This window comes from Doryrhamphus excisus, chromosome 10, assembly GCF_030265055.1.
Source record: "Doryrhamphus excisus isolate RoL2022-K1 chromosome 10, RoL_Dexc_1.0, whole genome shotgun sequence".
NCBI classification, from domain to species: domain Eukaryota; kingdom Metazoa; phylum Chordata; class Actinopteri; order Syngnathiformes; family Syngnathidae; genus Doryrhamphus; species Doryrhamphus excisus.
Window position 1 is genome coordinate 16558321 of NC_080475.1, and position 23025 is coordinate 16581345.

At 42.7% G+C, this 23025-nt stretch overlaps 2 protein-coding genes across 2 annotated transcripts; one reads left to right on the top strand and one right to left on the bottom strand.

The window, feature by feature from the left end:
* The first annotated feature begins 138 nt into the window (after window positions 1-138).
* rimkla (ribosomal modification protein rimK-like family member A) lies at window positions 139-15686 on the top strand. Its single transcript, XM_058084883.1, has 5 exons — window positions 139-837; window positions 4829-5059; window positions 7187-7273; window positions 8194-8397; window positions 9191-15686. Exons 1-5 carry the CDS (start codon window positions 675-677, stop codon window positions 9691-9693), a joined length of 1188 nt encoding a protein of 395 aa, XP_057940866.1. The 5' UTR covers window positions 139-674; the 3' UTR covers window positions 9694-15686.
* On the bottom strand, window positions 15364-22723 carry zmynd12 (zinc finger, MYND-type containing 12). Its single transcript, XM_058084885.1, has 8 exons — window positions 22388-22723; window positions 21000-21129; window positions 20746-20917; window positions 20495-20664; window positions 19623-19745; window positions 19450-19543; window positions 18691-18836; window positions 15364-15978 (listed from the first exon to the last, which is right to left on the bottom strand). The coding sequence occupies exons 1-8, from the start codon at window positions 22522-22524 to the stop codon at window positions 15823-15825; spliced, it is 1128 nt and encodes a 375-aa protein (XP_057940868.1). The 5' UTR covers window positions 22525-22723; the 3' UTR covers window positions 15364-15822.
* Window positions 22724-23025: the final 302 nt, after the last annotated feature.

The following is a 23025-nucleotide window of genomic DNA, read 5'->3' on the forward strand; positions in this document are numbered from 1 at the left end:
CGCACTGATTCACGCCGTAAAGCCGCGCGCCCTCCGCTAGACTCGGCCCTTTTGTGACGTCTAGCTCTCCCATTGGTCCGCCTTCATCGCCCCCAAGACGCTTCCAGGGCAGCGTTAGGGCAGTGACACAGTCTCCACGCTGTGATTGGCTGATAGCTTAGAATCAACATTTTTATTTTGGGGCCGTCCCCGGTTTGTGCACGCGGAGTTGTATACATCTCTGAACCATAAACCCGCGTGCACTTTTCAGCACCAGCACGGCGTGGAAAGCAGCCCCCACGGTTGTGCGACTCCATCGTTGCATTCTCAGGGATTCTTTATTGTTCGGCTGAACGGCGTGAAGACCCCACGCCACGCAACCAGTTTTGTTTGCTTGCCTTCGAACGTAATAAGTGCCGGGAGGCTGTATTTCGGTTGAAAGCGGCAGTATTGTGGTTTACTGGGACTAAATGGCCACAAATGACGGCGAACAAAGCTGAAACAAGAATATTCCTCCGAGCTGGTGCTGCGATTTAGTGGCGGTCCTCTTCAGTAGTCGCGCCAGGTCTCCATTGTGTGAGCATCCCGGTGCTATTTTCCACTGCCGCCAACCCCCGGAGCCCCTCACGCGCGGATCAGCTACAACTCTTTCGGACTTGTTTTTTTGTTCATTGGGAACCACAAGCCTTCCGAAAATGTGCTCCCGTCTTTGGTTCGTGACCGACCGGCGTATCAGCCAGGAGTACCCCCAAGTTCAGATCCTCCGGGCATTGAAGGAGCGCTGCGCCGAGGAGGATGTAGAATTCCGCTCTCTTCTCATGGATCAAATCGTGCTCACCATCAGCGAGGGACAATTGGGTAACTACAATCCACTTAATATGTAACGGCTTCATGCTATATAACGACGCGGATGTACGGTGGTCGGTTGGCCGGCCACCAGTCAAGGGTGTACCCCGCCTCTCGAGCTAAGACAGCTGGGATAGACTCCAACATACCCGCGACCCGAGTGAGGACAAGCGGTACCGAATGTGGACGGATAGATGCACGCTGGTTGGTTCAAAGCTGTGTCTCCGGGCGGTTCATTCTTCATGCTACAAGCTACCAGTTATTGTCTGGGGTGCTGCGGGGGCTAGCTCGGTGTGCCTGTTAGCAAGGAGGCAAATGTGTGACCGCCTAACCTACTTTCCAAGCACCCCCTCACCCAGGACATGCATACCTCTCTCCTGATATTATGGTTAATTATGGGAAATATATATTATCAGGCTCAAGTATACACCTAATGTGGTTATACACCATGTGGTTGTATTGAATATTCTGTGGGAAGTCAAGGAAAATGGGTGGAAATAAGATTGTTTCCCATCAGTGCATCTATCTGAAGAACAACCTGTTCACATATCAGGAGGCAATGTATCTAAATGGATTTAGTAAGATTATGGTTATGGTTTGAACATCACATTTCAGAAGGCTGACTTGTGCTCCATCATGTGATGGTGACAGTAGGTGCCTCACCAACAGACACACATAGAATTCATCAGGGCGGCGTAAAGTGGACTAGTGTCACCGGATGAGCGATGTGTGTGTCTCAATTAGCACATTAATGGTTGCCGGCTGGCATCAGCACGACTTGACACTTTGCAGAAGACGTGACAGCACAACCCTCACAGTCTTGGTGTGTCCAATAAAGCAACAGTACTCAATTAACTGCACACCAGTTGAATTCAATGCGTATGCGCAATTTCATCATTTCTAACATACATAAGCAAACTATAGCCTGCTGTGATGTGATTTGACACAGATATACATATGTAATGGAACAACTCAAACTAATTAACACAAGCATTCAGGTCATTCAGTCAGCAAAAATTGTATTTGTTGTTATTTTATGACTTTTAGCACTTAGTAGAAATAGAACACATGTGTAGACAAATCCGTGCCAATGGAATAACCTATTTTGCAAAGCTAATTGTCTTAAATGGGTTGCTTGATTAGACTAATGCCATCCCCAGCCAGGTAGAGCACCGTCTAGACATGTGTGCACACAACTGGACCAAGACGTCCAGCCGCGTACAGGAAATGTCTCCTGAGGCCTGACAGCACAGATTAACAGCCTGTGGATGGATTACTCAATCTGGAAGTGTTTTTACTTCATCACTGGGGTCTTCAAGTTCACAGTCTGCATTACACGCAAACTTTTGTGATATTCTTTTGTATACAGTATTCATATTATTTATCACCCTCACAACTATAGTGTACGTAGACTTGTATGTAGTTACAGCAAAATTCCAGTAATCCAGATAGGTCATAGGGATTATCAGGTACAGTAGATGTCAATGGCTAATCCACAGACATGATCACTGATGGTTGCCTTTTGTCGTACTCCACTTGAGCAGAGGTTCATGGACATTAATTAGTGTGGGTTCACAAGCTCAGCTGTTCAGCGACTAATGATCTTGCACATAGCAAACCCAGCATTCAACAAGGCGAGAGGCATTTCACATCCCATGATTTTTTTTTTAGAGGAGCGTTATAGGAGAGGTCCCACAAGGAAGTGATGATTAATGCATCACCCTTATGACAACCTGGAAGAAATATTAACACCAACACACAACTTAACTGTTGTATAAGATTTCAAGACGATCCCTTTTGCCAGCATTAGTGCCCCTTTTTGGTGAAAAGAGTGCACATGTAGTTATGGAACATCAACCTCTTTGAATTTGATTGGTTGTGGTGCGTTGCATGATAGGTTTTAAAAAGTCATACTTTAGAAATCACATAATTTGCAGCTAGTATGTTCTTTGTCCTTTACATCAAAGGTAGCTCCTTTGGTTGTCCCCACAGGGCTGTATTCTAACTGGCAAGGTGCTGGGGGATAGAAGATCATCATGGAATTTGCATAATTGCCAATGCCACATTCCCCCTCCCTCCAGGCGAGTCTTATAATAATAATAATAATGTGCTTGTGAGGAGCGCTAACAGGTAGTGTTGATGTCTGAAACAGGTGTATGGAATTATTGACCACTCTGGGGTTTCCAGTCAGAGAACACAAAGTCATCCGATTGACGCATCAACTTTAATTCTGGACTTTGATGTGTAGACATGGTGCATTTCAGTAGTTAAATGAAATCAATGTCTCCATCTTCTATCCATGTAAACTTAAAATTAATACAAGCAATGGCAGGAAATATACTTGCATTTAATGTGTCAAATAAACTGCAGTCTTAAATCACCATGTGCATGTTAGCCATAATAGCTAATTCGTTTAGTGGTCAGATGCTATTTACCAAACAAACACTGCTGGCATTCTGACTATAATGATATCATAACATCAATAAAACATCCCACACACTTAGGAGAAGCCATTAATAGTATCATTTACATACCAATAGCGGTGCCAAATCTGTACTTTGGTAACACTGCCAGTGCTTAAAGAGGACATATTATCCTTTTTCTACTTTTCTGACCAATAAATGTAGTTTTTGATCAGGAGAGTACTTGTACTTGTACCCCGTGTGGGCAATAGGACCCACCAATGAATGTTTGTTGGGATTTCATTGCTTTGTGACGTTGACATGGAATGTATAGAATGCTTGTTATGTTGCAAACAGAACAATGTTCCCGTGCAGTCCTGTGGACCTTATCAACATAACAATAAAAATGTTCCCCCTGTCTCTAAAACAGGTTGAGGCCACCCAAAACACATTGCCCAACACATACCATGACTGCATTTTCCAGTGGCCCCTTGGCATATAGTGCCATGCAAACGAAATGACTTGTGTCTGGGACTCTACCCGGTTGCTTTGTAAATGGAGACAAGCACAGCAAAAACACAAAGACTCTGTCAGAAACCCAGATATGGACTCTCGGACACTTCCCACTGGAGCAACACTAGCATTGCTCTGTGTGCCAGTACAATAGGAGTAGTGTGCGAATATGTTGAATAGGATTGGTGCAACCATGAAGCGTTTTGCCTGTGTACAGAGATTTTATTTTCTTTGGGGGGACAGAATTTTGTTTTTGTTTTTTGTAATCGAGTAATCAAATTATCCAAATAATTGTTGCTGCCCTACACTGGAATTTAGGGTAACTATTTTGTTGACCAAAGACACTACTTAAGGCACTTTTCACCCATATAGATCTGGATAGAGTCCCCAATTCGACTAAACTGTCACTGAAAAGGCTCTTTATGTGGGCTCTGTTTGTTGACACTGACCTAAACAGTTGCCGCCATGCGTGCCTACGTTTTTTTCACAGTCAGACGTGTGATGTTTAACACAATAGAGTCTGCAACCCGTGTGTTGCTATGCCAGTGAACCAGCCCTCTTGTTAGGCCAGGCATCGATTTTAATCTGTGAACTTATTCACTCAACTGTACTGAGGCCCCACAATCTTGTAGGATGTCATCAAAGTGTTGTTTCTGGAGGTAACACACAAGCAAACCAATCAAAACAAACGAGCTGTCAGGATACATTTCATTACCAGAAGGTGAGGCAGCACAGCAGGATAGTCAGTCGTGAAGAGCAGTATATAGATAATCATATCATCAGCCATGGCCGTCTCAAAACGGCTGAACACCGCTTGCCTTGTAACTAAGTGCCTCTTCCTCGTGCTCAACTCTGTCAACTGCCAGCCAGAGTTGAGCTAAAGGGATGACTGGAGAATGTTCACAGAGGCCTTTTGCCAGAAGGTCACATTTTCTAGCAGCAGCTGATTCACAATACATCTTCAGCCACTCTTAAAGGGGCTTCTTTGGAGATTTAAATGAGTAGGTTTTCTACCATAGACTCGACAAATAAGTTGAGTTTACCTAATATGTCCATTTTATTCTTTTTACCCCCGTGTCACCCACCAGGCCTGCAAGTGGACCAAGAAACAGTGACATCATATCCACAAGTGGTGGTGGTCCGGGTGCCCACGCCATGGGTGCAGTCAGACAGTGACATTACCGTGTTGCGCCACCTGGAGAAGATGGGATGTCGACTCATCAACCGTCCTCAAGCTATACTCAACTGTGTCAACAAGTTCTGGACCTTTCAGGAGCTTGCTGGCCATGGCGTACCTTTGCCTGACACCTTCTCCTATGGTAAGCCTTCACGCAACGCCCCCTAAATAAAAGGCTTGCCCCCCCCCCCCCACCCCCCCACCCCCAAATCAAAATTTTTCCTCCAGAAAAAGCACAAGACAGCTCCACACATCGCTCATCTCTGTGGCTGTGTGCATGCACGCCCCTCCCTCAGCTCATCCAATCTCAAACATCCAATCACTGTTAGTATGCAAATGAGCCAACACGCAATAATTAACAACAACTAAAAACAAAGATTAATATAACATTGGTAGTTAAAATCTGGCTGGATATATTTTTCAATTCAATGCATTGTTACTGGATTCTGCTCACCATCATGGTGGCCTAACCCGCGCAGGGGATGCTGAGCCGGCACTCTTTTGCCTCATCAATAGCCACGTTTACATGAGGAGTCTCTTTCTGAATGGAATCTTTCCAAATGACCTTTCCGAAAACAATGGTATACATGGAAAGGAATATTCCAATCTCTCGTCTACATGTGCCGCTATAATCAAACAGAATAGTCAATGGGGCATACGCAGTAAAGCGTAAACACCAACATCACGTAATACCGACTTCCTCGAGTTTTTCTTTTGTTTGTTGGAATAACTCCGTATTGCCAGTTTTTCCTTCATCCAGTCTTGAAATTTAGTTTGAATCAAAAACAAAATTTCCGCAGCAGTCCAGTGCCGATTGCTCGCCTCCATTTTTAAAATCGAAGAATGTCTCGAGCTGCGTGTTACGTCATATCTGAGCATTTGCTGAAAGAACGCACCCGGGAACAGGAAAAGAAGTTCAATCTTGCTAATATTTTATAATTAAGCTCGGCACATGTTTTATATAGATATATATATATATATTTTTTATAAACAAGATTGAGGTACAAGATACCTCAATCGGATTGGGGAAAGGAATATTCCACCCCTGTGAATCCCATTATATATTAATTCGAATTGGCACTTTTCTTTCGGAATGAGGTGTATACAAAGGTTACATTCTTTCCGTTTGAGCAAATAACCCAAATGGAATTGGAATATTTGGGTCCATGTATACGTGGCTAGTGATGGACCTCACCTCAATGGTCTAAGATATGCTCTAAGATACTAATTCTTGCCTCCATGGTCGCCAAATAAACTTCATTTCTTCCAAGCATCATTATCTGTGGATGACTAGAGGATGAATAGCTAAGCGAGAGAAAGCAGGGGAAGACTCAGAAACCAAGCTAACCACACAAAGTAGCAAATCACCAGACGAATCAGCGCTAAATACACTTTGGCACAGGTCTAGCTGGAACCGCGATACAGCAAAGAAGAACCAGCTTTTGGAAAGGAAATCAGCAAGTGGATTAATCAGAGTTGACAAGATCTGTGTGTGTGTGTGTGTGTGTGTGTCCTTGTAAGAGTTTAGGAAATGCGAAACAAAGAAATTCCGAGATGAAGTCTTTGGAAATGCTTATTCATCCTATATATTGATATCACCATCATGTTGTGTGATTAAATTATTAGGCAAACAAGCGCTGACAGCATATGGCCCACATTTCTCTTGTAATCCCGGCTGCATCGAAGAGCATAGTCAGAGTCAGTCAGAGAGGGGAGGGGGGGAGGGCAGGTTGTTTGGCCTACATTCCATTCACCTCTCCTCCCAGTAGTCGAGGCAATCCATGCACAGTGGTTACAACTCTTACATAAGTGCCTCACTGCTTCCCCCACCCCCGTGATCCCTCAGGATTTTTCCAAATCAAAGATGCTTTCCCCGTCCCAACCCTGTCTTCTGCAGCTCATGATTGAACATTGGGTGCCCGTTCATTTTCCTCCTCTCTGGTGAATCCATGTGTCTGGAAAAAGCCATGTGACACAGTGGATCAGTGATGTGAAAACAGGCAGTATTGAACAACATATTCATCATTCTGGTTCTGCTGAAAACATCAATGTGTACAAGCGCTTCAGCAACTGCTCCTTTCCAACAAGCAGAGGACCACAATGCTGTTTTGAGTCACTTCTGTTGCCATAGTGACAGTCAGGTTTCATTTCCTCCCCCTCCACTCTGCTCGCTCAGTCAGTAGCAATTTGCGAACTGCGCTATCAAAGTGTAAATGCTCCTTTTAACAATTTGCGTTCCTGTGTTGTCTTATGTTTGTGTGTTTCTCAGGAGGGCATGACAACTTCCGAAAAATGATTGACGAGGCAGAGCCGCTTGGCTACCCAGTGGTAGTGAAGAATGCACGTGGCCACAGAGGTAACATTACGACCAGATTTACCCGCTTCAGTCACTTTAGTAGCCAGCAAGTGTGTTCAAGAGGAGGTGAAGACAGAGCATTATTATTACAGAGCACCTCTTTATTGCTGCTGTTAACCATTATTGGTCATAGTTAACACATTTGTCTTTAATTTGCTCAAAGGTTATGGGTGGGGAAAGCTCAAGACTTGCCAAGTAGTTTTTACCTTGGTCCACAGCGGTCAGAATGTCTGCTGACACATTTGCCCTTTCTTATTCACTTGACTGGCTCTGCTATTGTGTGAGGGAACAACAATGGGCATTGGCTTGACCCGGCTTTGGGGGAAACAGGCGGTAGTCCGACCCTTTCTGAGTCGCCTTAACATTCATGATAATTGAAATGCCTATAAATAAGTATACAGGTCAACTTGAAGTGACCAGCAGACAGCAAACTCCGGGTACTCCGCTTTCCTCCAAAAACGCCTGCCATTTTGTACGCTAACCGGAAAACGTACACAAACCTAGACAACATTATGGCATAAATGTTGTATTTTAAGCACGTGATCCAGTGGTATGCTGGCCAACATTCCACTGTACTTTCTTGTCATCTTATTTGGGCCATCCCTTGGACACCATGTGCACACACCACTCACATGCTTTGGCCCTGATGGAGGACAGAGGGTCAGAGGGCCTGACAAGACGGAGACGGAGCCAAGTGGTGCTAATTAAAACAGATATTTTCTTGTCTCTGTGAGAGGCAATTGTTTGGCCCCCCAGAATAACATCCTAACCATAATAGGAAGGGGACCTGACAAAAGCCTTGGTCAGCAGATTTAGTTACTCATCAGCCAAGCGGAGGAAGATGTGAAAATTAAGTTTTCTCAAATGTCTAATTACCAATAGGTCTGCTAAATGTTATGTTACCTTGTCGCCCCCCCCAGGCAAAGCCGTGTTCTTGGCACGGGACAAACACCACCTGACAGACCTGTGCCACTTGATCCGCCACGAGACCCCCTACTTGTTTCAGGAGTATGTCAAGGAGTCACATGGCCGTGATGTCCGGGTGGTCCTGGTGGGTGGCCGGGTCATCGGCTCCATGCTACGCTGTTCCACCGATGGACGTATGCAGAGCAACTGCTCCCTAGGTAGGCAAGTCTTCCAAAGGTTTCAATGATCCAATGTGTGCTTCAACAAATACGATTTGTCCAGCCGGCAATGCCAGAGCCCAAAACCATTGTTTTGAAAGCAATGGTTGCTTTCTTGGTTCTGTATAAAAGGCACAGGCTAGTCCTTTCCAGTCACACTATCATCCAATTCTTGCATCGAGCATAATGAACCATCTGCTCCATGACATGTTTATTTGAAAGAACAGATCCACATCAACAAGGCTGGCCATTCAGATGTTCATTTACTCCCTCCTCGCTGAAGAGACTGATTTCTGCTGTCAGAGCATGAGGAGTTTGGAGTCCGGTTGGTGCTGTAATGCACTCTGACATATTTGGGGCATTCGTCATCAGATTATTAGTATTTATATAACACACCATGCTGACTCTAGGAGAATCCGGTGCGACATTAAATCCATTTTAAAAAAGCGGAAACTTATTTTTTTTTCACGTCTGGTGTGGGATGCTGGTCCATTTTTTCGATAGGAAACAATAGAAATGTTTTCAGAAACATTGAATGTTATTGCCCATCACAGAAGTTTAGAAACAAGCTAACTGCTGTAGATACAGATATGCTCCATGTCATACAGTTTTTTAATCATTAGACAAAGGGGCGATGATCTCAAACTGAGATTCAGTAACATCACCACCATGTGTATGTACTCTATGTCGGACAGATCATAGAAGGTACCAGAGTAGGAGTGCAGGTATCACCTTTTGCTTTTGAACGCAGCTCATACTGACTGGATGTGTATGTGCTGTGATCCAATCCAAGGTGGTGTGGGAATGATGTGCCCACTGAACGAGCAAGGCAAGCAGCTGGCCACAGAGGTGTCAAATATCCTGGGCATGGACGTGTGCGGCATTGACCTTCTGCAGCTTAACGAAGGTTCCTTTGTAGTCTGCGAGGCCAATGCCAACGTGGGCTTCATTGCCTTCGACCAGGCCTGTGGTATGGACGTGGCGGGCATCGTGGCCGACTACGCCCTGTCTATGCTCCCCAACCGCCTCACCCGCAAGATGTCCCTGTTGTCAGTTGTGTCGAGCACCAGCGAAACCAGCAGTGAGCCTGAGGTGTGCCCTCTGCCCCCGAGCAGCGGCTCCCTGCCCGAGGCTGTCTGCAACATGAGCGTGGGCTCCACCTCCAGTGAGAGCGACCCTGAGCTGGCGGAGCCTTCCCAGTCACCCCCCTGCCAAGCATCAGCTCCGGTTCTCCCCGACCCAGCCTACAACTTCAACACACTTCTCGCCAACGAGATCAAGCTATTGACTGAGTGAGGGGCAAGCCGCCTGCATGCACCAGCAAACACACACGCCTGTATGCATAGCTACATACATATGACCATTCATACAATGATAAATACAAAAACAAAACCAGAGACACAGCCACAGCAAACATGAAACCACAATTCTTCCTGATACTAACTCCCTTGAAAAGATCTGAGGCTGCTCCCCTGACTCGACTTCCTAACCCCCCTTCGTACTTTGTCACTTGAAGTCCACAGTTCTTTGGTGGATTTAGGAGTATACTCATAAAATAACACTTGGGGGAGTTAGTTGGTTTTTGGTCTTTAAAAAGGTTAGTCTGTCAGAGCTTATCATTCAGTGACACTGGAACCTCCAAAGTTATTCTGTGACAGTAGTTGACTTCCAAGTTCTTGTTTTTTATTCCCTGTTGAAAACACAGCAGTAAAGTAAACTACAAACCCTTTTAAGATGCCTGACGTAATATAAAGGGAACATGAAGGTGTTGTGCGTGTGGGGAAAAAAATGCAGTTTGTAAATGAAACTTATTGTTATGGGAGAAAAAAGTCTAAACCTGCCTAAAGGCATTTCAGGCAAGTTCATTCCTCCACAGCGCTGTAAGAGACTCATTGCAAGTTATCGCAAATGCTTGATTGCAGTCGTTGCTGCTAAGAGTGGCCCAACCATACAGCCATATGTGTTGGGTCCCGAATCCGATACGCAAGTAGAGACTGGACAGTCCGAAGCTTCTCAAGAAAAGAGGTTACTTTAAGACGTATCTCAATGGTAAGAAGCAGCTTTAGCATTTTAGCTATTTTTAGAGGTTTTCTACAGCATGTGGGAAACGGCTATTAGCAAGCCTGCTCCCCGTATGCAAGCACACACAGCTCTATGACTTACACAAAATAAACACAGTTAGGACAGCAATTAATTGTTACTTACTGCTTGCTCATTCCACATGACCAAGTAACATTAGAAAGGCATCAGACTTCAGCAAGTTTGTCGTTAAAATGCATTTCTTTTGCTGATAGGGAATCAGGAACTCCAACCACTTGCCGTCTTTACGAATTGTAAACAAATGTGGATTTGCTAGCAAGTAAACAGAGGAGCAGAGCTTGGGGAGGGCAGAAAGCTTATCTGACTTAGACACGCCCATATAAGGAGGTCCGCTCTGTGACATCACAATGGGACAGTTTTACCACGCCTTTTGAACCCGAGCATTTTGAGCCATCCCAAATTTCTTTTAGAGCTCACTTCCAAATGCTTTTAATAATAAAAGGTTTCATTTAAAAACTGCATTTTGTGTTCAGTTGTGTTGTCATGACCATTTCGGCCTTTAATGTGGTAGCTACACACAGAAATCGTTTTTTTTAAAAAGCTTGTTTTCCAAGTTTTAATCCCAAGATTTGAATCTTAAAACATAATTTTACCACATAATTCCTTTTTTGTACCACTTTTCAGGCATTCAACTTTGGATGTCCCATTGTACTTGCAATGCAGCATGGGAGATAACAGAGCACAACAACTTGAGGTAGAAATTCATAATTTATCATAACCTCATCAAACTCTTATGTAAAGGCTGAGACACACCATGAGCAACAGAAAGGGGGTCCTGGGATTACGAACGAGTTCCGTTCCTACACTGTGATGTAGTCAAGTTTTGATGTAACAAATGAGAACAATGTGAAATTTAATTACAAAAATGAAAGTGATTTTAAAAAGCAGAACAATCCCTTACCTTTATCCCTGTGGTTTAGTGGGTAGAGGAAGTAGAAAAGGCAGGAGAATAAATAAAACCAGTTTTTAGCCCTTTCCTGTATCAAAATAAATAAAGCTCACTGTCACTGTCGCTTTTATGGGAGCCAAGATTTTAACATGCTCAAGGATACAATCTTTATCTTTAATAATGTCCAACTGACATTATGAAATAAATCAATAACAGTCCAACTGTTACAAGGTGCGGTCTTGGTTAGGTACTGCATGGGGGAGACTAACCCTCGAATACTGTCTATTCCGCCCACTTCTTTCTCCACCGCTGCAAGCCACACCCCACATAACACATACTGTACACATCCATAGGCTAGCTAACAATAGCGATTTGGCAAAGTTTAGCTGCTAACATGAATGTATAGCCAATTCTACCACACAATGACTCCAAACTGGTGTCGTATAGTATTTGTGTACACACCGTGAATGCCAATCCTTATTTGGGTTGCGTTACATTTTTACAAAGTTTACCTATGAATTAGAACAAATATAGACGTGATCATCCGCGGCACACGAGATGCATACTTGTAGCATGCCGCGCATATTCACCCATGTGCTGTAACTCGTTTTTATGGGCCAAAATTCATTCACAAAAGCCAGTGTGTAACAACGGAACACCATAATCAACACAGTGGATTGCCATTAGTATTTTTTTTCGTTATTATTATCAACCCCACTGTTGTGTCCTTGAAGAGCCGTACCAGCAGCAGCAGTCTGCCAAGTTCAAGCTTCACTCCATCTCCAGCACTTTATGATAAACATGCATTTTTTTTTGTCCATGCTCAGATTATATTTTAAGGACACGAGCCACTGTGTCTAGACTTGCAAAGTATACCTCAAAAGAAGTGACTTGTCGCTGCTGTAGAAAGATATATCACTTATCAGCCAGGATGTTACACCACCTCACACAGCTGGTGTTCCTCCCCTTCCCCCATATGTATTGTTTCATTTGTTTTTAGCTGTTTTGTAAATATTTTCAGTCTTGAATTAGTTTTGGTTGTACTTTGCGGTGGAAAAACAACTTCTGCCATAAATTGTACAGAACTGGCATCGAGAAACTGTGGTTTTTGGGCCTGACGTGATTTCTCTGTCATGATTCCTTTTTTTTCTTAAATAAACATGCATCAGAGAGAATTAGATATATTTTTTTCAGTCATTTTAAACTACAATGTTGTTTCTCACCGTAGGATTCAGGGATTTACTGCTGCTATCCTTGTGATCGTTCCCTCCCAGTGTTGATCAAATTCCGACATCATTCCGCTAAGTCGCCCTTGGTGGTGACATTTGTTCTGTTCTTTTTTGTTGTTTTTTTTGTCAACAACTCAGGGAAGCAGCCTGGATCTAAGCCTCGCCCTCTAACCTTCAAATACCAAACATATCGACTGGCGATATCAAAAAACACAGCATATTGACACGCAAACAAGCAAGACAAAACACAAGCAGCAATGAGAAAGAGGTTACAGTATCAAATGTGGTGTTATACCATGGTTATCATGCACTTTTTCCCTTGCTTGTTTTATTATTGTTCAGTGTTTTCTTCTTAATTTATGGTATTTTGAAGACAAAAAGTGGTTTGTGTTCACTAATAATGTGTTTTTAAAAATGAAACCAATTCATGAATAGTGGTCTTTTCACTGGAAATTACACATGATGTGTGAAACAGAAACATTAATAATATGACTCAATGCAGTCATGTTGAATACGCAAAACTGGTATGGATTTACTTAGAATGCTCTACATTTTTAAAATGTGGCACTGTGAGCCTCCCCGTAGAGAATATACTACAGTTAGGGCCTCCCCTAAGCCCTGAAAAAAGTTGGTTTTGGGAGCGTATTGTATCGCATTATCGTATTTTCCGCTCACCCCAAACTCTTTTCTTACTCACTCCCTTAAAGGGGAACTGCACATTTTTATTTTGCCCATCATTCACAATCCTTCACATATTTCATATCATTCACATATTTCATATCATTCACACAAGAAAATGAGTCAATATGAGCTAGCTAACAATGCACATCAGTGGGACACACCTATTTTGACTATATAAAAAACCTCTAACAACGTTGCATCTTTTAATATACAAGCTGTGATCATGCATTAACACGTACACTAATGATAATATGTAATAGTTGCAGTATCTTGCCATATAGACTTCGGTCAAGAGGCGGGGTACACCCTGGACTGGTAGCCAGCCAATCACAGGGCACATATAGACAACAACAACCAGTCACACTCACATTCATACCTATATGGACAATTTGGAGTCGCCAATTAACCTAGCATGTTTTTGGAATGGGGGAGGAAACCGGAGTATAACGCATGCATGCAGAAAACATGCGTTTTCCACTCATCCACCGTGCGGCCATAAGGATCATGAAAGATGGGCAAAATTCCCCCAAAGTGCAGTACAGCCACTCATTTTGCCTTTAACATAACTGAAGCTAACTTGGCAGGTGTGATTTTATTTTTTAAGTGACTCCCCCTGAAGTCGTCTGTTCCTTCCATTTTTCCTGCATCACACTTTGAAAACCACAGCTCTCCGTGATCCGTTACAATGATCACCATGTTACAATGGTGCAAGACATTTGTTTTTTCACAAAATTATCCAATCATTTATGGATTGTTGTCAAAATGAGGCCCTTTCCTGTGTTATTTCCTGCCTATTAACCATATTGACTTTAACTCAAAAAGTGGCAAAGCAATTTTGAGATTTACTGTGTATTTCGACACAAAGGAAAACTAGAAGCTTTCGTCCTTATGTGTATTGGGTGCAAACATGCAAATGAATATGGGAATATGAGGAAATCAATGCATTTCCATGTTTTGCTGCCTCCTAAAAAGTCAATCTGAATGCCAAAAAACATGCTGTATCATTGAGTGCGAGTATCAGTGGTGATGACATGGTTTTGTCTTAAGGATCAATAGTCTTCGATTAGGCCGAGGAACAATGAAGTAATGTTTGAAGTAAATACCGTATTTTCCGCACTATAAGGCGCACCTAAAATCTGATTTTTTTTTAAAAAGCTGACTATGCGCCTTATAATCCGGTGCGCCTTATATATGGATCAATATTGAGCCGCGACAGGTCTCGCACTTTACGGTAAGCAGCCACCGACTCCATTTTTCCCGTAGAAGAAGAAGTGCGCTGTGCATACTGGGAAATATTAAACAACGATTCACTTTCATTTGTGCGTTTGTATAAAGACCCTGAAATGGCTCCTATTAAAAGACACGCTTAAACTCAGTTGGGTTTAAACTCAAGGCGATCAGTCACGCAATAGAACACGGAAATAGAGCAGCAGCAAGAGAGTTTAACATTAATGAATCGATGGTGCGGAAGTGGAGGAAGCGTGAGAATGAGCTGTGCCAAGTAAAGAAGACTAAACAAAGTTTCGTGGCAATAAAGCGAGATGGCTTTACCTCAGAGAAAATAATAAAACAGCTGTTTATTCATTTTGGGAGTGAATGGAGTTGTGGAAAGCTTGTTTGTTATCTATTAATAAAGTTTGACTGACCTATTTTGTTGACATTCCCTTTAGCGCGGCACCATCTAATGGTTGCATAACGTAACTACAGCCTCTACTGTAGCGCCTTATAATGCGGTGCGCCTTATGTATGGAAAAAGTTTTAAAATATATCATTAATTGAAGGTGCGCCTTATAACACGGTGCGCCGTATAGTGCGGAAAATACGGTACTAAGTTATGATCATCCAAAGAGGTTGGGAAAAGTATTACACTGGTACAATGTTGTTAAGCAAATGCCCTCACTGTTCTATACTGTTCATGATTCTGAAAGTGTTAAAAAAAAACAAAAACTCCCAAAATGTGTTAAGAAATGTTCCCAATAGTTCCCACTTATATTTTTTCTTTTTTTTTAGATGAAAATAAAGACAAGTGATTATTCAAAACCCACTACAATGTGTCCTCCCTCTGTTTAAGAGTGGTGCTTTTCAAATAAAAGCATAATGGATTATAAAGGTACATTATATAGATATACATATACACATACCTTGTATATATGTGTATATATATATATTTTATATATATTTATATATATATATATACCTCAAAAACTACATTAAAGCTGTATGACTGAAAAAAGGGCTCACTCCGTTCATGCCATTGTTCTATGGAACAAATGCACCAAGGTGCTGAAACCAATGCACAGAGTGAACGTTGAGTGCATTGAGACAAGGAAACTAGACGCTTGTGCAATGCAATGTAATGTAAATGATCAACTTCATTTTCTATTTATTGTGTGATTAAATTATTTATTATCATCTTGACCTAGTTCACATTATTTTTCCTGAATGAGAAATCTTGTCACATTTTAACATGGCAAAATACTGTATAGCGCGCAAACTGACTGCGACCCCCGCAAAGTGAATGTTCGTTTAATTTGTGGGAAGATGGTGTGGTTCCTCTCCCTCTCCAGAAGTGAGCTGTGGATCTGTGCTCACCAGCTGTAGCAGCGCCCGGATGGGCTCTGTCAGGTCATGGTTTGGTATCAGCTGGCTTGCTTGCAGTGCTGTGCGTCCAAATCCCAGTGTCTGGTGCACACACACACACACAACGGAAACAAAGACAAGCAGTTGCAGCTGTCACGCTGTGTGGAGAGAAAAGCTGATTTATGTAATATCAACTGGCCTGTTTAACTTGCCCTTCGGACAAGCTGACCTGCTCTGCTATTACCCTATTTCTTACTGAATAGGACAAAGATAAAAAATGTGTTTTTGTCCGACATTTGTTGATACAGGAAACAAACCACGAAGGCAGACTTGGCTGACTTTCAGCTTTGTAAAAACTGACAATGTGCCGTGTATATACTGTATCATGGCCATGGGATGATCACTGTCCTATAAAAAACCATTTCTAAACACAGTCACATTCAAACTTGCAGGAATATGCTTTTTTATGACTGCTCCATAGCACCGCAAGCCACAAATGAAGTCAAAATATAGACAAATGGCGTCGGAATATCCTGCTCAAAACCAAAATTACCATCGTACATTATGACATAAAACGAGAAACATGCTCATTATAGCTCTAGCTCTTGCTCACCTCGCCATATGCTTTTCTTCATACATGAAAGGAAGACAGTGGATGGCAGATCTTTCTTTTGGAAAGTCAGCCAGCGAGCAACACAAACACTTGGGTTTATTTTCAAATATTCCATCTCCCAGAAGTAAAGCAAAATGTTAGCGCCTAGACCTCCACATCACCAATAATACCCTGCGTGACAAATCAGTCTCAACAGTATTTGTTGTGTGTCATGGTAAGCAATGACAAGCAATCATACCTGCAGTAGACACCTGGAGTTAAGAGTCACTCTGTGAAATACATTTTATCCGTGGAGAATGATTGCACATTTGGGAAAAATCATATGGTTCAACTACCTTATTGTGAGGCACGTGACTATTTGATTTCCATTCCATTGCATTCAATATTCTTCCTCTCATTCGTGTCCGGAAGTGGGGGCAGCAGTCTCAGTAGAGAATGTAATCCAGGTGGAAATTAGTAATATAATTTCCCTATATGTAATTATAATAGAAATAATCCCTTCATATAAATATAAATGCATATATAATTCCCTTAATATAAATAAAAATGATTACATAAAATAACTGATATACGTGTTAGACAGCGTCATGTGATTTCGTCATGTGATTTCATCATGTGATTTCGTCATGTGAGTCCGTGTACCCAATCTGTGTCTCACCCCCTGGTCACATGACTGCCATAAACCAATGCATTCGAAGCATTGTAGGCGCCAAATAGGAGTATTACATGCATGTACATACACCGAATATAACTGGTCAGTATTGCTAATGCTAGCTTCACTTAGCTTAGCCATCCGGTCTCATTCAATTGTATGGACCGGTTAGTGCCTACAAAATAAACATCCACATTGGTTGATGTCATTGGACAGTGAAATTGTTACAATTTGTGTAATTCAGTCCATTGTAACGATTGTATAGCATTCATATTGTAGAATTACTGGGTGGACAATATAGTACAACATTGTCATAGATTGAAATATATTGTTATATTCTAGATGCATCATGCAATTACTATATTAGGAATCTTGTGTGCACTCCGTATTAATATGTCTGTATGTATTTGTATGTATGTCTATTGCCTGCAGCGATTAACAATTAATTGATTATGGCCTTGTGTTTATACAGCTCAGGATTTTGTACAGAAAGGTTGATTGCTACCTAAGCGAAGGAGTCCAAAAGCCTAGATCTGCCCTGCCTCCACATTGAACTGGAACGACTGCACACCTGCTCACTCGGGACTGGTAGGAGGTTGCTGCCCAGCAGCCTGAAACCGACCTCTTGCACAAGAGGTTGTCGCTGTTTCATTACAACAACATGGCAGCAATCCCTTCCCTCACTCGTGAACAAGACCCCGAGATACTGGAGTAGGACCTCATTGCCAAACCGGACGGAGCACTCCACCCCTTTCCGACTGAGAACCATGGCCTCAGATTTGGAGGTGCTGGGTCTCATGCCAGAAGCGTCCCACTCGGATGCAAACCGCCCCAGTAAACGCTGCCCGAAGCCTGAAGCCCCCATTAGGCGGCAAAGGGGCAGTTTTACCACGCCTTTTGAAACCAAGCGCTTTGAGCTATCTCAAACTTCTTTCAGGACTCACTTCCAAACGTGCAAACCTCATTATCTGAACCTTTGGCATCTTTTAACATGAGAATACAACATTCTAACTACATTTATAGCTCAGAAAAGTGGAAAAAGCAGAACAGGTCCCCTTTGAACTTTCGCTTACTATGTTACACTGTTGGTACCCGTTTCGGGAGAATGACCTATATTTTAGATGCAGTTTGTTTTTGTTCAAATTAAAGTTACATTTTGCCCTTTCTTCTGAAACAATAAATACATGTTTTTATTCATGACTAATTTATTAATAGCACTCAGTGCAATGCATTGCATTTGAAAACTACTGCAAACAACACCAAACTAATGGAAACATTGTTATATCTCATAACTAGCTTCCAATGAGTTGTAAATATGTAGAAAAGGCCTCCTTATTTTCAAAGAGAACCAAGTGTGGATGCCGTAATGCTAAGACAGTTGCATTAGCAAGTCCCGCTAAATCCTTGCTTCATCTTTAAAGCTTTAACAATCACGGCTAATCCCACACTGAGACGCCAACCAGAGGAAGTATGCAAAAGGGGGTAAATCGGGAACTGTGTCACTGTGTCATCGTCTGTTAATGCCCAGTAACCTTAGCAGGTGACTCACCTTGGAAGAGTCCCCTCCGAGGAAGGAGAGCATGGCCAAGGCGTGAGCCACCAGAGCTATCTGCGCGGGTTCCTTTCGGGAGTCGTCCTGCTCAAACTCCAAAATGGTTCTCAGCATCTTGTCCACTTCCACTTGCTGACCTTTGTCTTTTATAAATATTATACAGCACATGACACAATCATCTCTTGTGATTTTAGTTTTTGTGAATGTGTCAATGATTTGGCGGTACATGACATGTTTTGATTACTTGAGCTGAACACTTTTGGGAATCCTTGCTGAAGGGTAAAGCATGCATGGGCAAATTGCACGGAAGCTAACAGGCTTTGCGTCATATGTAGGGCAGCAGCTGTGATGGAGGCTAGTAGTGCGGACGTTGCACAGTCAAGGATGCGTCAGCAGTGCTCTCTCTAAGCACGTGGTTGTAAATCTGAGATTTAGCTTCCAGGTTGCACAGTAAGGCAGCTCGGATAAATTTAGCCACTGGTGACCTTGTTTTTCAGTGATACGTCAATTAAGCTGTTGATGTATGCTCTTTCTTCACCAAGACAATTGTTATGGTGATGTCATATGCTGATTGGGGGAAATAGATGTGTGTATGGGTCACAATTGGAGGGCTTTGCACAACAAAATTAGCCATAATAAATGTAATACTCACAACATCATACAGCCGGGGTGAATAAATTATGGCCCAGGGGCCACCCCCCCACCATATACAACATATTACAACAAATGAACATGTGATAATGTAACAAAACATACCAAAGGCTGGCTCCAACATGCCAGGGTTCTTTTGTAGATTTTGGATGTGTTCCCCGAGGAGTTTGCCTAGATGAGTATGCCAAGTCTCTGCCACCTAAGGAGATTGTAAATATACAGATGAATCATAATGGACATGAAAAAAGAGAAAACATTGTTGTAATTTTATAGGTTACCTCTTTGTATAGAGAATGAACTACAGATTGCTTCCCCTGCTTAGCAAATACATCAGCCATGAGGAAGTAACCTCCACATGTCACAGTGCTCTCCATTCCATATTCCTCACTGGCAAAATATACCTGAGAACAAAACAGACACCTAGTCATCTTTAAGAGACTATATGACTGACAAAGGCTGCACGGCGTAGGAGTGGTTAGCATGCAGGCCTCACAGCTAGGAAACCCAAGTTCAATTCCACCCTCGGCCATCTCTGTGTGGAGTTTGCATGTTCTCCCCGTGCATGCATGGGTTTTCTCCGAGTACTCCGGTTTCTTCCCACATTCCAAAAACATGCTAGGTTAATTGGCGACTCCAAATTGTCCATAGGTATGAATGTGAGTGTGAATGGTTGTTTGTCTAAATGTGCCCTGTGATTGGCTGGCGACCAGTCCAGGGTGTACCACGCCTCTCACCCGAAGACAGCTGGGATAGAATCCAGCAACCCCCGCGACCCTTGTGAGGACAAGCGGTAGAAAATGAATGAATGAATGAATGACAAAAGGGCTCACTTCATTCATTAAACCAATGCCCAGAGTGAACTCTCTTGCTGCCTGTGGGGAGACCCACATGCACATGGAAATATGCTAAAGCTGTCAGAACTATTAAGTTCATTTACATTTGGGTGATGAATTTATTTTTGTCCAAGGACTGGTGTCCACGAACTGGAATTCTTGTCACGTTTTCATCTACCGAGTTCTGACACCTTTACATATTAGCTATTCAGAATGTATTTTTTTGAGATGAAAGTGTGTGAAAGTCTTGTGTCTTTTGTACTGTGTACAAAATAATGACAATACGAATTTAAAAATGACAACACATGCATACATACGTCATTTGCAAAGTGAAAAAGAGCTGTATTGAAATTTTCAGTAGCAGTGTGGAGGCAGCCCATGCTCCTGTGAAGTCGATGGTGGACTGCATGTCCACATTCTGGACTCTTCAGTACCGCCCACTCCGCCTGGGACAGAAGCTCCACCACCAGTGCCAGGTTACCCATGCCTGGACATAAACATTTATACTGTATATACTGTAAGTAAATGGATGCATGGTAGAGTCATGGATGTGAAATTTCTTCCTCACCCATGTTAGCATCAGCCAGTAGGAGATAGGCGGGAACCAGCTGGACCGTGTTGGGCCCATATACGTCTACTGAACAGCGGAGACACGCCTGGGCAGCAGGCACTGCCTCCTGATACTTCCCCTCAGAGAGCTTGCTCTCTGCTACCAACCTGCAGATTTCAATCAGCTCTTTCTGCACAAGAGATACAACTCAGCATCAGACACCCCAACATATTACAGCAGGGGTGCCCGCACTGTATACTGCATGTGCTCACCGTTTTAAGTAGATTTTCTATGCGGCCGGCCCGTTGCATACTAAAGAGTGAGGCGGAGCGAATTGGAATGAGCAACTGGCAAATCCTCTCATGGATCCCTTTCCAGTCAGATTGCTGGTGCTCTTTGTCACTAAAAGGTGCAAGACAAACAGGAGAGAAGACATGCAGGTTTTAGTGGTAAAAAGATACTCAAATCTTAAAAAAAATGCCTTGTGAAGACTCATTCATCAAAGATTAGATAGATCCATTTTCCGTGCTTTCATCAACTGACTTTAAATTGCTTAAGCAATGTTTGTTTCCTGACATGAGAGTCACCAGGAAGTTTAGAATGTTGCCTTTACAAGTGCTGCTGTAGGTTTCTACATATCGTTCTACGTTTGTAAATACACAGGACTTTACAAACTGCAGTGCAGACTGCTGAAAGTGTCTTGGCATCCTCACTTGTTTTTTCCACCGAGGAGCACATGGGCTGCGGCCTCTGAGCCAGAGACAGACAAAGCTAGTAGGCTAAATGTTTTCACCACGTCAAATCCAAAAAGTAAGTCGACTGCTATTTCTACTCTCTAGTATTAGAGAGCTGTATCAAAAACAGCTGCCTTTAAAATATGTTTTATTGTGTTGACGGACACTATAAAGACAAATAATTACTATTATGGTTAGCATGTATAGGCCACACAGTCAGGAGATCGGGAAGACCTGGGTGGGTTTGCTTCCCCACTTGGCCATTTCTGTGTGAGGTTTGCATGTGGGTTTTCACCGGGTACTCCGGTTTTCCTCCCACATTCCAAAAACATGCATGTTAGCTTCATTGGCGACTAAATTGTCCAATTGTCCAATGATTGGCTGGTGACCAGTGCTGGGTGTACCCCGCCTCTCGCCCGAAATCAACTGGGATAGGCTCCAGCATACAACCTGAGAAAATGGGTAGATGGATATCTCAATCACTCCACTTGCATGATGTTAACAGTCAGGCCATGCTCACATATACCAGTTGGATCATTTTTCTGCATTATCTATTCACTCCAAATGCGTCCCAAAATGATTCAAAGTATGTTTACTTCCAGAGCGTCAGTGAGGAAATTTCATTTCCAGCTGCTCTCCCTCAGGTGCATAACCCGATGGTCTACATGTGGACAATACCGACACCTAGCGTCCAAACGTTAGTATGACTATTGCTATACAATACATACTGTACATACTGTATGCTCATCCATGTTCTATATAGAAAAGCACAATATAACGGGTCGTGTGTATGCTGGAGCCTATTCCAGTGTCTTCAAGTGAGAGGCGGGTTACACCCTGGACTGTCCAGCCACCGCAGGCGACCAGTATAAATTACGCTGCAGTATTTATCCTTAGAAGAGGAATACTTAATAACCCAATCTTACCAGTAAAAGGTCACTCGACACCTGGCGCACTGCAAGTAAGCTCGTTTTTGACAAAGTTCACACAACTTTTCTGTTCCTTTGGGCAAGGCGAGGGGAATAATATCGGAGGCTGGGAGGTCTTCCTGTTTGGGCTCCATTTTTAGTCTGGATTTTCGCCGGCTGAGCAAGTTAGAACTGGAGAAAAAAAAACTGAAGCTGGGAACCTGACCTGTCAGGATGGCTCAACTGTAGAAAAAAACGGTAATAGTAATAGAGAAAGTTAAAAGATATTCCCTTTTTGGTAAGAAGTTGATTTGTAATATAACTTTTGTCTTCTTTCGGCACGTGACGTCAGCAGTCTTTGTATCACTTGTGTGCACGTGACGTGGTTTCAGGTCGTCATGGTAACGGTCAACACTACACTTTTGTGTGGCTGTCTACCTGATTTCTGGAGTGTATTTATTGTGTGTATAATGTACTCTTTTTATGGGAGCATTTCTTTTTCTGCATCTCTGTCTTCTTGTACACTTACTACTGGATACTTCAGGGTGACCAATGTCCTTTTTACACAGGACTGATCCTGTGTTTGTTTGTTTTAGAAAGTGAAAGTTTTTTTAAAATGACTGGTTGTTGGGATCAGCCATTCCAGGTAAATATAT

Excerpts from the sequence above, each read along its gene's own strand:
- rimkla (XM_058084883.1), top strand. The coding sequence starts at position 675 with ATGTGCTCCCGTCTTTGGTTCGTGACCGACCGGCGTATCAGCCAGGAG. Across the intron at positions 5,060-7,186 it reads GCCTGACACCTTCTCCTATG|GAGGGCATGACAACTTCCGA; the intron begins GTAAGCCTTCAC and ends TGTGTTTCTCAG. Across the intron at positions 8,398-9,190 it reads GCAGAGCAACTGCTCCCTAG|GTGGTGTGGGAATGATGTGC; the intron begins GTAGGCAAGTCT and ends ATCCAATCCAAG.
- zmynd12 (XM_058084885.1), bottom strand. The coding sequence starts at position 22,524 with ATGGAGCCCAAACAGGAAGACCTCCCAGCCTCCGATATTATTCCCCTC. Across the intron at positions 20,665-20,745 it reads ACTGGCTGATGCTAACATGG|GCATGGGTAACCTGGCACTG; the intron begins GTGAGGAAGAAA and ends GTTTATGTCCAG. Across the intron at positions 19,544-19,622 it reads TTCATTCTCTATACAAAGAG|GTGGCAGAGACTTGGCATAC; the intron begins GTAACCTATAAA and ends CAATCTCCTTAG.